The following is a 17,451-nucleotide window of genomic DNA, read 5'->3' on the forward strand; positions in this document are numbered from 1 at the left end:
TACTGTCACAAATAAAATTGACTGCACTGTTTTCCATGTTGTTTCTGTGTGGAGTTTGCATGTTCCCCCTGTGCCTGCGCGGGTTTTCTCCGGGTACTCCGGCTTCCTGTTTTTTAATACCAAAAACATGCATAATTGGCTATTCTACATTGCCCCCTGGTGTGATGAATGCCATCTCTCCTAATCAGACCAGGTTTTCTTCAGAAAGTCTGCCAATTGTCTACACAGCTTGCATTGTTTGCTGGACACCATCTTGACAGCCAGCGATTGAATGATGACGTAGTCTAGAAAATGTCAGACAGAGTTTTTGCAAATGTAAACACTGACTCATTACTAATTTTAGTGATTTAGTCTTGCTTTCTTCTTAGCCAGCAGTTTTAGATATGATACTTGTCCCTGGCCCCCAAGAATGACTATGGTCGCTGATGTCACTAACTTACTACAAATTTCTCAATGTAGTGCTGCCAGTTAGAATTTGTTTCTCTGCAGGTGTGTTGTTGAGTGGGGTAAATCTGTTTGAAATAGTGAACAGTTTGGAGGTGTACCATGGGCTTTTGCTTAGGACTATGCTTCCTTCATACAGTTATCCAGGTTTCCTAGGTGCTTGGGAGCTGCCAGGGGCCAGCTGGGACGAGCTGCACTAGGTCCATCCCAACCGGCTACTGGAGGCTGGCTAACTACTGCAGCTCACCCATCTGTAAGGGTCAACTTAATCACTGAGGAAATAGGTCTTGATAGTTATAATAATACATTATCAGAAATTAAATCTATCTTTCATGGCATGGAAATATGCACATATCAGTAGTAGCAGTACAGTCATATTTCATGTCAGTGTCAGCTAATGAAAAAAGAGTTGCTTCAAAGTTATGTGGGGACTGGAAACAATGAGCGCCTTGTAACCTCAGCGATATACAGATAGGCCTTTATTAGTCCCGCTATGGAGAAATTCTCATCGTCACAGGAGCACAAGGATAGCCAAACCAAGGTGCAGGTAGACCGAGGTAGACCAAAATATGTAAAATAAATGATTGCACAATGATTAATTGAAATTCAGCTTTTTGTGGAGTGTATGTGGTCTGCTGGGGGCAGTTGTGGTTGTACGGTCTCACAGCAGTCTTACAGCAGTAACGCTTTCATACACTTGGGGTGAACATGCATGACACAATCATGAGCTAGTACAATGGAATATGACTTCTCAATCATGTTTAGCAACTGCGACCACAGATTTGGGGCAGTCTTGCATACCAAGAACTACAGGGAAGAGTCAAGACGAGTACTATACCACAGGATGATAATGCAACCCGTGTCTTGCTATTAAGATGCCTTTGGCTAAGCCATCGTTTCATGAACGTGTAGATTGAATGGCTGATGAAAATCAGGCAGGCCCAAGGCTGGAGTCGCGTTGAGCACTAGCTTCAGATCATTAAAGGCTTTGAACATATCATTTGTCCATTCGACTGTTTGAGGAGCAACAGTGTTTTAGCAAAGCATTGGATATTTGGTGCTGTGAAAATAGGAACCATTTTAAATTCCAGCAGTGTCCAGCAGTACCAACAGTCAGTAGCAGATCTGACCAAGAATAATGGTAGAAGAGCACCTTTTATACAGTTACGATCAGTAGTGATCATACAATATATATACTGGTCAAAGGAAAGAGAGGTACGGTATGGCGGTACTCAAAGCAATGTTGACACCATTGGAAACAATGGCAGGGACGGAGTAGAAGGCCAGGAGACTTGCACCTCATTCCGCCCAGGACACTTGAGACTCTAGCGAGTCACATGATGGCTGGGCAGGTCAACCGTCTAACCAGCAGACTACCTTCGACTATGTTGGTTCTTCCCCCAGGTCTACTTATTCTGTTACTATCTTATTTTGTCTATTGTCTTACTCGATATATTAACCTAGGTTTTTGAGCCATTTTCGTTGTCAAGATACAAGATACAAGATAGGTTTATTTGTCACACACAATCATACACGGTACAATGTGCAGTGAAATTCTTTGTGTCCCTGCTACCAAAAAATAGGTAAATAAAAAATTTTAATTTAAAGAAAAAATTATAAAATTAAAATTAAATTTAAAAAAAGTGAAAATGTGCATTATTTACATGAGTGGTATTTACATCTAGTGCATGTAGTGCAGGTGGGAGTGGGATTGTCCAGATTAATGCTCACTGTTGAGCAGACGGATGGCCTGGGGGAAGAAGCTTCTCCTCATCCTCTCAGTGTTGGTTCTCAGGCAGCGGAACCGACGGCCTGATGGCAGGGAGAAGAGTGAGTGTCCGGGTGATGGGGCTGCCTGAGGATCTTCTCGGCTCTCGACCTGCATCGTTTGGTGTAAATGTCCTGCAGGTCGGGTAAGGTTGTTCTGATTGTCCGCTCAGCTGAGCGGACTACCCTCCTAAGGACCGAGAGGTCCTGCTTTGTGCAGCTGCCCATCCATGTGGTGATGCTCCCACTCAAGATGCTCTCAGTGGTGCAGGTGTAAAAGTTCCTGAGCACCTTGAGGGGGAGCCTGAAGTCTCTGAGGCGTCTGAGGTGGAAGAGACGCTGCCTGGCCTTCTTAACAGTCCTGTTAATGTGCAGTGACCAGGACAGGTCCCGTGTGATAGTCACACCGAGGTATTTAAAACTGTCCACCCTTTCCACCTCAGACCCGCCGATGCAGAGTGGACGGATGTCCTTCTGCTGCTTCTTGCTGTAGTCCACAATCAGCTCCTTAGTTTTGCTGATGTTCAGCAGGAGGTTATTCTGTCGTCTGTCATAATCAGCAGCTTTTCAAATAGGTTTTTACAGTGCCCATTGCTTTTTAAACAATTGATTTCTTGTCTCGCCAGATTGTTGGTTTATTAGTTCCTGATATTCCAAAATTTATAAAAGTGTTCCATATATTCTCAGAAACTCTAGCTAAACTCACCACTTTATCCCTGTGTAAGTGAGCAGCTCTTTGTGTTTTTATTGTTTACAGGTTTTTCACTGATGTGGTTTTTTTTTTTATTTGCTTCGGTTTTTCCCTTTCTTGCCCACCTTATCAGATCAGTTATTCTGTAGGCATGTTACATTCTTGCCGATGTAACAGGGCTGACTTTTTTGAAAGTGCTGTTATCTAAGGGCCAGACAGAATACCTTTTTTGCAGTAGGACTCGTCTTGTCCAGTTGATTACTATAGGCAGAAAGTGTTTGCCTCACAACTGCTCTGAGTGTCTCATGTTTTGGAAGAACACACTGAATGCCTGCATAGAAAAAAAACAGAAAAGCTCTAGGTTGTCTTTTTTCCTCATTGTCCTCAGATGTATTGTGAGGCTGGCCTTTTTGGATGACGATGAAGTTTACAGTTGCTTGGGAAATTCTGTGAAGGAGAAAAAGGAGAAAGTAATACTGGTTGTTTCTGGATACCTAGAGCTATATGACTTTACCAGTTGTAGTTGCCATGATTTGAACTAGGAACAGTCAGCGCTTGAGATATTGGGCATATTTTTTTTTATTTTTTTTTTTTTACAACAGAAGTGCTACAAAGCACACTGTCCGCTTGGGCTGTTAGGCTGCCATTTAGGTTGATCACCAGTTTCAGATGTCACACAAAGAAACACTGTTTTGTGTTCAAAAATACAACTTTCAGAAACATAAAGAATGTCACTAGCATTGTCAGCGTGAATCTCTGTGATCTTCTTCTAGAGTGGATTCTGAGCACTCCAAAGAGGTGCTTAGACCCTACGACTGGACGTACACCACAGACTACAGAGGAACTCTGATTGGAGAAGGTATGCAGATAAAGGTGGGTCATTTTCAGTAATACAGTGGAACATAGTATCGACAGCTGTTATATGGAGAGCGATTATGTCTTTGAACAGCTCTGCTTCTACCTGTGTTGCATTTCAACCTATTGTTCATCTGAAGGTGACTAAGACAGCAGATCGTATAGACATGGAAAAGCTGAAGGCTCGGGAACAGATCATGTTCTTTGATGAGGTGCTGTTATTCGAGGATGAGCTGCATGACCATGGAGTCTCAATGATCAGTGTCAAAATTGTAAGTTCTTTTTCATGTTATTTTCATGTAATTGATACTGTCTAACTATAAAGAAAGGAATCTCTAATTTCCCACGAATATCTTGAGAACCTTTCCATGATCTCATTTATTTCACATTTAGCAGGGATCTGAGAACATGTATTGTTAATTTGGTGCAATTTGCAGAGCAGCTTTTTATTACACAAAAGAATAGAAGAAAACTAAAATAAACTAACAAAGAACAATTACATCAACCCATGAACAATCTGGATTGCCCTGACTCTAAAATTTGTCCCTGTGACATAACAATATTTCAGTCCTCATCCTGTCATTGATATGAAAATAAGGTCCCTTTCTACCATTTCTCTCGATATTGCTCCTCTTGAATTCGTATCTTATGAGTCAAGATATGTAGATAAGTCTTTATTGTCGTTGTACAAAAAAGAGTGCTACTTTTGAACAAGTGCCAAACATTAAATATGTAAAAACGAACAAAAGACAGACCTGATACCATTCAAAGATGACAGGAAATAATTTAAAATTTGAATAATGGTAAGAACTAAGGGAGTGAATTAGATATTGCACATTAAAAGAGATATTGCACTAAGCGTGCAGAGCAGGATTTTGATTTTTCAGCCTGATGGCCGGAAACTGTTGAGTCTGTTTGTGTGTGCCTTCAGGCACCTGTATCTCCTACCAGAGGGCAGCAGAAATAGCAGTTTATTACCTGGATGGGAGCAGTATTTTATAATCTTGTTGCATCTGTGGAGGCAGCAGGAGCTAGAGACATCATCTGCAGCTTCTTTCTGTCAGCTGCCGAACAGCTGACATACCGTACTGTAATGCAGTATGTCCGCACACTCTCTGTGGTGGCCCGGTAGAAGGATGTGTGTGTTTTATCACTGGTTTGGTCCTCCTCCTGAGAAGATTGTAAGCAGGGATGATGAGCTGTGAGAGATGGTCAGACAAGCCTAAGTGAGACAGGGGTACTGCTCTGTATGCATGCCTCAGATTAGGGTAGACACGGTCCAAGGTGTTCTTGCCCCCTGTTGGAATAATATATCTTTTAAGCCCTTTGAGACAAACTGCTTGTAAAAATGGGCTATACCAATAAAGTTGTCTTGTCTTGTCTTGTCTTTAAGCATGTGTGATTGAAATCCCCAGCTACAATGTGAACTGGGTCAGGATGGCACACCTCTGCTGTTTCTTTATTATGCCCTGGAGATAGCTGAGAGCTGTGCTAGTATTAGCATCAGGTGGACTGTAGAGTGCAGTAATAATCACAACTGTCAACTTTCTAGGCCGATAGAGGGGTCTGCAAATGATTGTCACTGCTTTCTGGTTGGGAGAACAGTTATAACGGATATGATCTTACAGTTCATACACCAGTCATCATGGGCATAAATGCACAAACCTCCTCCTCTTTTCTTACCACAGTCACGTTCACTAGCTGTACTGCTGCGTCTTAGATCCGTGGGTGTGGCCACGTTTCTGTGATGATCATCATACAGCATTTCTGGTTCAGCGGTTTTGTGGACGATGGATCTGGCATTTGCAAGGAAGATGTTTGGCAGCAGCAGTCTGTGTGCCTGCTTCCTTAGCCTAGCTAATAGGCCCCCCTGACATCCTCACTTCTGCTTCTGCTCTTGCCACTGTGCACTATCTCTCAGGCCTGGCAACAATCCAGGGAGACCCGTGTGATCATGCTATGTCCTATGGTATGTTATTAGTCTGTTGGAAATGAGCTGTAACATTGGACATCGCACTCTGATGTCTAACAAAGCCAACCGACTGTAAATGTGTTTAGCCTGATCTTATCTTGACTATTTACACAAGCCACAAGTAAAACACATATACTAACAATAAGCACCATGTCAGTAAGCCAGGAGCCGCTGCATTTGTGAGTGCTGTCATACTGTCAACAAGAACTGCTCCATAGCATATATTTCACTCACTGTGTTCAGCCATTCGTCTTGTGTTGGTGGATCTGGCTTCGGGAGTCCAACCATTTGTTAGTGACCGTGTTTTTACTGGCTGCTAAAAAGATTTTCAACAAATTTTCTTTCTCCTTTTGACACAGTATTTCCTGCCATATTACAGAAATACAACACAATACATGACCTAGGTATATCATAGCCCAGAATTTTAACAGTAAGCAAATGAACATTCTCTCAAAACTGTACAATACAGACAGAGCCAATTTCCCATTGTGTGTTTTACATATAATGTATTTCCTCTTCTCTTTGTGGTTGCCTACCTTGGGTTTTGCTTCTTCTCATAAAAGACCTAGACTTAAACTTAAACAGACTTTATTGTCATTCAGTATGCAACAGTCTACACAGAACTAAATTTTGTTGCAATTTGGATCAGCACAGAATTAAGTAAAATATATTATAATATATGAAAAGTATATAAAAGAAAAAAATACATCGCTGGTGAGAGCTGGCCGCTGGTTGCAACAGCTCCTGCTTCCTTTTCTTTTCCACTTTTTTTTTCTCTAACTTTTTTTTAGGTTTTTGGCTATACTTTATCTTGAACTCACACTGCATTCGGAGTAATCTTGGGTCAAACTACGATGTGTGTGGGACACGGCGTGCGCAAGTTCTACAGCTGGGAACAGATGATAGCGCTGCGGGGCGCGGTGGTGTTCCCTCGGGACATGCATCAGATCCCCGCAGAGGTGCTGCGGAAGACCCGCAGAGGCTGTCGCGCTGGATATAAATTCCGGGAAAAGAAGACACGCTTCAGGTATAGAATTATATTCATGCACAATTCTGAGCGCGCACAGGAAATTTTGAGCGAGAAAAATTAAAATCAAGAGCGCGAAAAATTAAAATGGAGCGCACAAAACTTATGGTTGAGCACACAAAAGTCGATTCTGTGCTCAAAAATATCTTCCTCCGCGCTCAGGCAGACTTCTGCACGCTCACAATGCGACTTTCCTTCAGTCTGCCTCAGCTCAACTTCACTTGTGTGCTTGCTCAAGTTTGCACGTTATAAATGTGCCACAAAGGTCAACCAATCAGAGCACTTGGGTGGCGAAAACTTGTTATTGGCTGCTTCTGCTCCAATCATATCGGATCATCCACGTGGGAAGTTTTACCATGGAGCTCGAAAGTGTGACGTAGCAGAGTAGGAAAACCGCAATGCGTTGTGGGCTTTACGGGCAACTGAAAAGCGTGTTTACGCCGGCTGCATGCGTGACGCTGTTCTTGTGTCCTGTTGTTTTAAGTTAAAAGGTGGTGCAAACGTGCTGTGTCGTTAACAGCCACAATCATTCCCATGATCGCTTCTGTAAAAAAACGATGGGGTGAAATCTTTCATTTCTAAAGGGTGGGGAGGGCGTGTAAGCAACAAGCACCTGACTGAGCAGTATGGCATCCTCAATAAACGGTTACCGGAAGATTTGGTTTTGGCAGACAGTGGGTTTAACATTAGGGATGAAGTTGGACTAATGTGTGCCGAGGTGAAAAGCCCAGGCTTCACAAAAGGACGTGCTCGAATGGACTCGAAATCTGTGGAGGAGACGCGGCAAATAGCTCGCCTAAGGGTCCATGTGGAAAGAGTTATAGGTTTGGTACGCAATAAGTATAACATACTTCAGCACACCACACCAGTGAGCCTCCTGGTTCCACTTGAGGGTGAGGAATTTTCCCTCACTGATAATATTGTGACTGTGTGTTGTGCTTTAAGTAATATGTCTCCCAGTATTATCATTAAACAACAAGGCCCTGCGTTACCAGATAGTGACTGAAAAACAGAGTGATTGCATTGAAAAAAATCTGACTATGCACTGTATCTTACTGATGTAATTTCAGTTTCTGTGGTTTTCTGAAAAATTAATGGCTGTTAATCTTCCACTGCTTATTTCGATTTATCCTTAACATGTCATTGATATGTCAGGCAGTTGTTGTAGATGCACAATCTACCCCCTTAGGATTTAATGCTGAGTGTGCAGCTCCTCAACAGTTCCACATCTCTCGTTTTGATGTTAATTCCAGCTGCAGATGGTCTATTTTGTTCTCCAGGGAGTGAATGTTGGGAGAGGAAGATGGATAGAAGCAGTGTTTTGCTGGGGTTAGCTTTTAGCTTAGCTGTTAGTCCATCCTGGCAGCTGTGCTTCCACCTCCGGTCACATTGCCTCCGCTTGCTCCTCTGCAGGCTTGTGCTGCAAGGCAATATGCAGCACTGTTGGGCACTGGGCCTTGCCAGCATAGCACTTCAAGGCTACTCAAACACTCCTGAGTAGTTGTATCTACAAAGTTGAAGTTGCTAGAAGATTGTAATTCCAGCAAGTGCAGACTATCATATACTAACTTACTGAGAGGGTTGACCATATAGATATCCATAACTGTTGCGAGCCAATGCAGCCACAGCCAAACAGGACGCCACCATCAAATAAATCCCTTAATTGCAAATATCTAAAGTGATCCTGACAATCTGTAATTTTATCTCCTGAAAACTCATGAAATTCCCATTTTTTATTTCTATACACAATGGTGTTATTCTACAGGGTATCCGTTGTTTGAACCTCTCGTCAAAGGTATTCGGAATAAAATGTATGTCATAAGCTACCCATCAAAATAATCTGAGTTCTTAACTCTAGCTGGCACTTTTGCAAAATATTAAACCACAGTTTTAAAGTAAATGGGGTAATGCTGTCTGTCTGCTTCAGTAAATTTTTTGTTTCATCTCCATCCCCAGGCTTTGAATTTCCTTTCCTTGTGCATACTATTCTAAATTTTATAAAAATTTAAAATAGAATTATAAAATAAAATTCTAAATTTTTTCATTTTGTTTCATAAACCTTTGCACACCAGTAAATTACAGGTCTAATTTGTGCTGCATGAAGACATTTCCTGAGGTTTGGCAGTGCCGTGCCTCCTTTGTAGAGTTTTATATTTGATTCTTCTTTATCCCATTTTCTAAATTGTGTCTCAGGTATCTCAATGGGTAGTGACTGAAAGAAGTAGAGGAGTGGTGGAAGAATGCTCATCTTTATAGCTTCTATTTGTGAACTGAAATCCGATGAAAATATGGCCCATCTCTCAGTATCATTCAGGATGTCCTTATCCATTTTAATTGTCTTTAAATACGTCATTAATTCCCCTTGTTAAAGTAACCCCAAGATATTTCATTTTTGTTCAGCTTTCCAGTTCACCTTATATTTTTTTGTTGTATATTTTTGGATAAGAGTTTAGTATTAAGATTTGTGTTTTAGCCAGGTTTAACCTATATCCAGAATAGAATCCAAACATTTCAAGTTGATCGGCTTGTGTCTGGATCATCCAAATATCAAATTACATCAGCAAAAAGTCAAATGATGCGTTATAATGATGGCTGAGTTACTTTAACTAACAAAGCTTCCTGACTAGATTTTCCAAAGCATCCAAAGGGTGGGGGTGGCAGCTGAGTGTACATGGCCTCAGGGAAACGAGAGTTTCCTCCTGGAGCTGCCGACAGGAGAGTTTCAAAAGTAAATTGGCAAATTACTGAACTGGGGTCAAGAGGAACTGACTGACAGATGTGAGCAAGTAAACCTGGACAAAAAAAGCAGACAAAAGATTGGCCTTGAAGGAGGAAACAGGTTTTTAAAAAAGTCTCAAGAATTGGCCGGTCATGATACCACTTAGTAGCAGGGAAAATTTGGTGGCCGGAGCAGTGAGCTGACTGTAGCAGATTCAGAATCGGTGTGCAGGTGGGAATGCCCGGCTCAGTTCCAGGTTGGCTTCTGAATCAACATACAGAGAGAGGGGGGGGGGGGGGGGGGGGGGGCGAATGGAAAAAATACCAGCTCCTGACATGTAAACCTTTCCAGTTGTAAATGGTTTGAAACACTTACAGCTTCCTTCCTAAATGAAGAATACAGTGTTGACAGATCCAACCCAGCAGAAAGGACATCCTTCGTTATGCCGACGCTTTTGAGATCCTGGGTGATGATGGTTCCCAGGAAGTGGAAGGACTGCAGTCAACACTGTGAAATCCTCCCACACATAATATATACATAGAATGTATTCGTGTAGCCAAACCACAAAGTTTCTCACTTTCCCATCTAAACAAATGCGTTTCCTGTAGGTATATAAACTGCGATTTATCCTTCCTTAATTTGGACATTATCTTCTTTATCTTCTCGACCATTAACATTCAATAATATCTTAATCTCTTTCTCCATCAGTCCTATTTATGGAATTACTTGGCAATTCAGAAGAAAACATAAAAAAGTATTATGAATTATGGAATCTCAGTTGAACACAGAACTTTAAGACTTCCACAAAGAAGGATGAATTTTGCCATCCATTGTTTTCTCTGTTGGTGGGAGGAGGGTATAGTGCCTTACACTGTAGGGGCCCTTCCTAGTAGTGAGTAAATACACATTTGTACTACAAGTGTCCAACATTTGGTGTTTACTTAAGCCATTTCCTCAGGTGGTTTCACAAATTTACTGGACAAAGTCGTAAGACTAGTTAAATATATGAGTTAGTGTTTTCAAATTACAGTTCCCATCCCAAGTTCCCAAGGAAAAACGGACCACTAAATAAGATAAATTAAAACCTTAATGCTGTCTGCTTCATTATAAATAAAACGTGAGGTAAACTGCCTCACTTCTAATGCACTAATATTGGTAAATGTTCATTCTGTCAGTGACAGCCTCAGATTCGTTCTTAGGATGCTGATTTTACTTGTTGTCCTGTATGAAGGGAGAGACAAGAAGAGAAACAGCAGATGTGGATATTTCAAGCTTGTTACACAAATAAATAATTGGGCTTGTTAACACGTCAACTAATGTTTGTTAAAAACTATTGTCCTCAACTTTAATTAACTGAATTTATTAAGTAATTGGGCTTATTAACAAATGAAAACTGTGTATATTTTTGACTCACCTGTAATGGGAAGAATGTTACGCTCAGTGGGAGCAGTGATGCTGCGCTTTAGTCTACTTTAGAAGGACAACTGGCAGGTCAGGAGTAAGTTAGGTGGTTGAGATGCAAAGGACATCACGGAGATGGCTGTCGGTCATTCTGATTCTCAATCTGCTTTTGTTCAACGTTAACAGAGAGAATGTCTGCTCACAGATGTATGTTGAGCCGAACAGACTCATTCATTTTGTGTGGCGTCTTGATCAGTTTGTACATAAAGGGGCAAGAGGTCTGGACTTTTTTTTTCTATCTAGACTTCAACATGTACCCCCTTTAACGGTTCAGCATAGTTGGGTCCTCAGCACAGCTTCGTCACCCCTTGTCCTGACTGGTGAACATTAAAGATACAGTGCATCTGGAAATTATTCACACAACTTCGCTTTTTCCACATTTTCTTATGTTACAGTCTCATTCCAAAATGTATTAAATTCATTTTTTCCCTCTAAATTCTACACAAAATGACAAAGTGAAACAAGTTTGGTTGATTTTTTTTGCAAATTTATTAAATTTGTGTGTTGTTGTTTGTTAAATTTATTAAAAATGAAAAACAAAAAATGTAACATGTACAAAACTATTCACACCCTTTGCTATGACACTCAAATTGAGCTTGGGTGCAGCCTGTTTCCATTGATCAACCTTCAGAGGTTTCTACAACTTAAGCTGAGTCCACCTGTGGGAAATTCAATTGATTGGGCATGATTTGGAAAGGCACATACCTGTCCATATGAGCCCCCACAGTGCACAGTGCATGTCAGAGCACAAACCAAGCCATGAAGTCAAAGGAATTGTCTGTAGACCTCCGAGACAGGATTGTGTCAAGGCACAGATCTGGGGAAGGGTAGAGAAAGATTTCTGCCGCATTAAATCTGAAAATGGCTTTGCACTGACGCTCCCCATCCAACCTGATGGAACTGCCCAAAAATAAGTGTGCCAAATTTATAGGATCATACTCAAAAAGACTTGAGGCTGTAATTGCTGCTGAAAGGGCTTCAACAAAGTATTCACCACAGGGTGTGAATATGCATGTACATGTTATATTTTTATTGTTTTATTTTTAATAAATTTGCAAAAAAATGCAAAAAAAAAATTGCAACTTGTTTCACTTTGTCATGAGGTATTTTGTGTATAAGTTTGAAGGGAAAAATGAATTTAATCCATTTTGGAATGAGACTGTAACATAACAAAATGTGCAAAAAGTGAAGTGGTGTGAATACTTTCTGGATCCCACTCTCCTCCCTTATATGTCTCTCAGTTTCCTTATCTACATTTACAGCTTACATATACCCATCTGATGGGCGGCACGGTGGTGCAGTGGTTAGCACTGTCGCCTCATAACAAGAGGGTTCCAGGTTCGAATCCCGGTCTGGGCCCTTCTATGTGGAGTTTGCATGTTCTCCCTGTGCCTGCGTGGGTTTTCTCCGGGTACTCCGGCTTCCTCCCACAATACCAAAAACATGCACATTAGGTTAATTGGCTGCTCTAAATTGCCCCTAGGTGTGAGTGTGAGAGTGTGTGGTTGTCTGTCTTTGTGTGTTGGTCCTGCGATTGACTGGCGATCAGTCCAGGGTGTACCCCGCCTCTCGCCCGTAGTCAGCTGGGATAGGCTCCAGCTCCCCCGTGACCCTGACGGATAAGCGGTATAGAAAATGGAGTCAACACACTACTGATAACAAATGCACCAATTAAAACATTATACAAGGAGAACATACAGACACTCCGCTACAACCAAGTCCACAGAGGGCAGAATGTCTATGAAGGTGCATTGCCTCCTCTCACATTATATAATATCTTTTCAGGTGTGCAGTAAGATACAAGCTCATTAATCCAGTGTCTTACTGATGGTTGAAACTTCAGATTTGATTTGTCTGACTCAATTTGATTTCCTATTACCTTTGAGGTTAATTCAATGGCATGTTTCTAAAATTCTTCTGTCATTGGGCAACTCCATAGCATGTGTAAAAGGTCACCATCGGTCACTTTACATCACCACTGGAGATGTTGCTGTGTGCTGTGTGTGATGGCATGCGGCAGGAAAGATTTCGTGTATCTCCCTTTGACAGTGGAGCTGTAGCAGTCTGTGAGAGAAGGTACTCCGCTGTTTGTCTACTGTGTGATGGGGAGGGTGCTGATCGTTGTCCATTATGGATATCAGTTTATTAAGCATCCTCCTCTTCACCGCTCAAAAGACTCCAGCCTGAAACCAACCAGCCAGAGCCAGCCTTCTTGATGATCTTATCAAGTCTGTTAGTGTCGCTGACTGTGATGCTGCTGCCCCAACGCACAACAGCAAAGAAAATGGTGCTGGCAGGAACAGACTGGTAAAAGATCTCCAACATCTTGCTGCACACATTGAAGGATTCCAGCTTCCTCAGGAAATAGAGTCTGTCCAGTCCAGTCTGTTGCTGATCACCACTCCCTGGTAATTGTAGTCCTCCACCTCTTCCACCACCTCCCCCCGATCCGTAGTGGCTGTAAAGGCGTCCTCTTCCTCCTGAAGTTGATCACCATCTCTCTGGTCTTGTTGACCCTTAAGTCTCAGGTGATTCAGTTCAATTCCGTTTATTTACATAGCGCCTATTCACAACAAAAGTTATACCATGACATTTTCCAGTTAGAGCAGGTCAAGACCAAACACTTAAATTAAATTGTACTATAGAGAACCCAACATTCCCCCTTGAGCCAGCACTTGGCGACAGTGGTGAGGAAAAACTGCCTTTTAGAAGACAAAAACTATGGTGCAGACCCCAGCTCAAGATGGGCGGCCATCTGCCTTGACCTGTTGGGTTGAGAGAGAGAGAGAGAGAGAGAAGAAAGATAGACAGGCAAAGAGAGCGAGGGAGAGGGGAGAGGGGTGTGGGGCGTGAGAGAAGGTTTCTGTTTGGACCACTCTACAAAGTTGTCCACTAGTGTCCTGTACTCGCCGTCCTATCCCTCTTTTATACACCCAACAACACCGGGGTCATCAGAAAACTTCTGCAGGTGACATGACTGAGTTGTACTGAAAGTCAGTGGTGTATAACGTGAAGAGGAAGGGAGAAAGCACAGTTCCCTGTGGAGCTCCTACATCACAGATCAGACAGGACGTTACCCAGACAGACAAACTATGGCCTATCTGTCAAGTAGTCAGTAATCCAGTAGATCCTTGCGTCATCAGCACCCATCAACCCGCAGCTTCTCACCCAGTGGCAGAGGTTGAATGTTGTTGAAAGCACTGGAGAAATCAAAGAATGTGATCCTCACAGTACTTCCTCCACCATCCAGATGCAAATATGCTCATTGCAGCAGGTAGATGAAGGCATCATCAACTCCTAAATGGGGCTGGTAGGCAATTGCAAGGGGTCCAAAAACGTTCTCACCAACTGAGCTGAGACCAGTTTCTCTAGGACTTTCATCACATGAGATGTGAGGGCGACTGGTCTGTAGTCTGCTGGGTCAGATGGCATTGACTTCTTGGGGACTGGAACCAGGCAGGACATCTTCCACAGTATCGGGACTTTCTCCTGACTCAGACTCAGGTTGTACAGATGTCCCAGTACAGGAGACAGCTGGCTGGCACAGGTCTTCATGATCCTGGGTGTGATGCCATCAGGCCCTGAAGCCTTTCTCTGATGTAGTCTGAGATTAGCTGTCAGTGCGGCTGATTTGTGCTAAACACCCATCCCAACACCTGCATCGTAGGATCATGAGGCTTCACACATGGCAACCTCACCCGAGGAAAAGCATTGTAAGAGGCTTTAGCTCTGGGCAGACCAAGCTAATTAGCATGTGTTACGTTTTGCTGGTATTTTCCCTTTTGCTGTGTTCACAATTATTAGGCAAGTTGTATTTTTGAATTTTATTATTGAACTACAGTGCTCTCAGTCAAAATGTTAATAAACCTCAAACCTGAATATTTAAGGAAGTAAAAATGAGCCTTTTGCTTTTTTGGGAGAATATCTACGTGTGCACAATTATTGGGCAATTATTAATGTAAACCTCAGTTATATTCATTAGATCTGTTCTGTGAAACAACAAAGGAGCTACTGTACCTCTTCCAGGACTGCAAGAGCTGTGCTGCTGAACGTTTCTCCCTCTGTTCCCTTTTCATTACTAACCCACATACCCTTCACACTACATCTGGGGTGTGCGTCTAAGTGGAAGTGTGAGCTCCCACTTGGTGAAACACTAGTAAACTAAGCCCACATCTGCATCTTGCTTTTGTCCATTTTCGAGTGACACAACTCCACCGAAACACATCTGCCATCTTGCTTTTCTCAGCTGTATGCACACACAGACACTGATTTCTTGATGTTTATAGCTGTAGTTAGTAATCATACCATATGATAGGACTGATGTTGATAAATGATTAATGTTGCCAGTGTTAAAATCCTGTCATATTAAGAAGAAAATGCCCTGGTTTTGCTTGTATGTTGCGATAAAGAGCTGGTTGACAGGATCAATGCTTGTATTCACACCTTCTCTGTTCATCATACAATGCCAGTATGTCTTAGATGTTGACATTTTTTCACTCACTAATTTGGTTGTTTTCCCAGTGGTGCCCCATTTTATTAATCTTCTAAAGGTTCTGAAGATACCAACTTAATCACAATGTCAACACATTCTGCATGCTAAGCATATGTGCTGTGTGATTTGTGGTTGCCTTCAATGTTTGGGACTGGTTAGTAAAGTTGTGGGTTGTAGGTTACTACTTCTCAGTAGACCGCTAACACTGCTGTATAGCTACTACCCATAGAAGTAGTAGACCCCCTAACCAACCATCTGAGTGATTAGATGGTAGAAAGGACCGCAGCATAGTATTGCAGCTTGTAGGCTGCAGGTTGACCCTCTTACCTGTGCATTTGGGTCAGCAGTCTAGCTCTGTTTGCTGAGATAATAGACACACTGGGCCAGACAGACTCCCCACTGGTAAAAATTAATCCCTGTATACCTCAGTTGGGCAAAGCTTAAGCTCCTCAGGAACTCCTAGATCAGGTGTCTCAAACTCAACTTATCTGGGGGCCACTGGAAGTAGATTCTTGGTGAGGCTGGGCCGCATTAAGTATTCCACAAAAAAGAGTTAAAGTATTCCAAAAAAAGTACAACTGATCCAATCTTCACAATCTTTATTAATACCAATTCCGAACATGAATGGTTCTTCAGAACATAGGCTTCTCTTACCTACTCCTTGCTGCCAGAGACCTGGCAGCGCTTCCTCATACAGAGCTGAGCCACATTTGGCTTGAGGGACGAAGCAATTTAGATCCTCAGTATGACTTGAAGATGCTCATCAGTAAGTTTGGATTTGTACTTTGACTTATTAAAGTTTATGGTGAAGAAGCGCTTTTCACACAGATAGGTACTCCCAAAAAGGCACATGGTCCGTGTTACGAGTTCCAGGCTCGGTGACCACGGTAACAAAAAGACAGGAGACGAATCTGGAAAATAAGGGAAGACTCTCAGAGCACGAACGACAGGAGTACTCGTTTCTTTCTCCAAATTGCGTCTATTAAATCACTTGAACACATATACAATTTACATTCAGGTCATCCGTTGTCCAAAATCAAATTTCTATTAAATTATTATTAAGTGTATTGATATCACTGTGCATCTGTCACTGCTCAAAATCACTTCTAATTACATGCTTATTACACTTTCAATTAACTCCCAACAGTGATTTTACAGGATACATACTGTACTTGTAATGCTGTCTTACCTCCTATAGGTTATTATACAGAACTAAGGATTACTCGACTCAGCCGTTTCTAAGTGCATTTTACTCACTCAGCTTTGGACATAGCACTTTGGAATACATATTCAGATTTAACTGGTCTAACAATGCTTCAGATAACATTCCCATTTCAACATTCACTTAACCAAATATTAAATTCATCATCCAGGATCTTGGAAAATTCATAGGAGCAATATACAGAAAACATATTAATTTCGTGTACAAGATAACAGTGTAGCATGAGTTAGAAAAACTTGAAGCGGCTTGTGATCGGAGGGTCACCGGTTTGATTCCCCCACCGGACGGGCAGGAAAAATTTGGGTGTGGTGGAGTGATTAATGCAAAAAAATGCCCCCCCCCTTTTCATTAGCCAGCTGATATGCCCTTGAGCAAGGCACTTAATCCCCCAATATGCTCCCCGGGCTCTTGATGCTGCCCACTGCTCCTGTGTGTGTTTCACTGCATGTAATTTGCCGGGTGTTGCATGTGTGTGTTCAACTTAGGATAGGTCAAATGCAGTAGTCAGTTCAGTATGTGTATGTAAAAATATATATACTGCTAATAAAGCTGATTCTTCTTCTTCATACTGAACACATGTACACATTGTTCATGGCCTGTTGTTGGTGAGAAAACATAACTTTGAACACAAAGTTTACTGAACATGAAGGATAATATACCGTATTTTCCGCACTATAAGGCGCACCTAAAAGCCTTCAATTTTCTCAAAATCCGACAGTGCGCCTTATAATCCGATGCGCCTTATCTGTGGATCAATACTGGTCAATCGTGGCTACCGTAGTCAGGGGGCGTGGCCGAATT

General features: G+C 42.1%; 1 protein-coding gene across 3 annotated transcripts in view; it reads left to right on the forward strand.

The window, feature by feature from the left end:
• tiprl (TIP41, TOR signaling pathway regulator-like (S. cerevisiae)) overlaps nucleotides 1–17,451 on the forward strand; it is a 34,772-nt gene that overhangs the window by 9,906 nt on the left and 7,415 nt on the right. For all 3 annotated transcript variants that reach the window (XM_046410071.1, XM_046410074.1, XM_046410073.1), the window contains exons 4-5: nucleotides 3,676–3,775; nucleotides 3,898–4,029. In XM_046410071.1, coding sequence (XP_046266027.1) covers nucleotides 3,676–3,775; nucleotides 3,898–4,029 — 232 coding nt within the window. The remainder of the gene's footprint in view (nucleotides 1–3,675; nucleotides 3,776–3,897; nucleotides 4,030–17,451) is intronic.

Source organism: Scatophagus argus, chromosome 14 (assembly GCF_020382885.2).
Source record: "Scatophagus argus isolate fScaArg1 chromosome 14, fScaArg1.pri, whole genome shotgun sequence".
NCBI classification, from domain to species: Eukaryota; Metazoa; Chordata; class Actinopteri; family Scatophagidae; genus Scatophagus; species Scatophagus argus.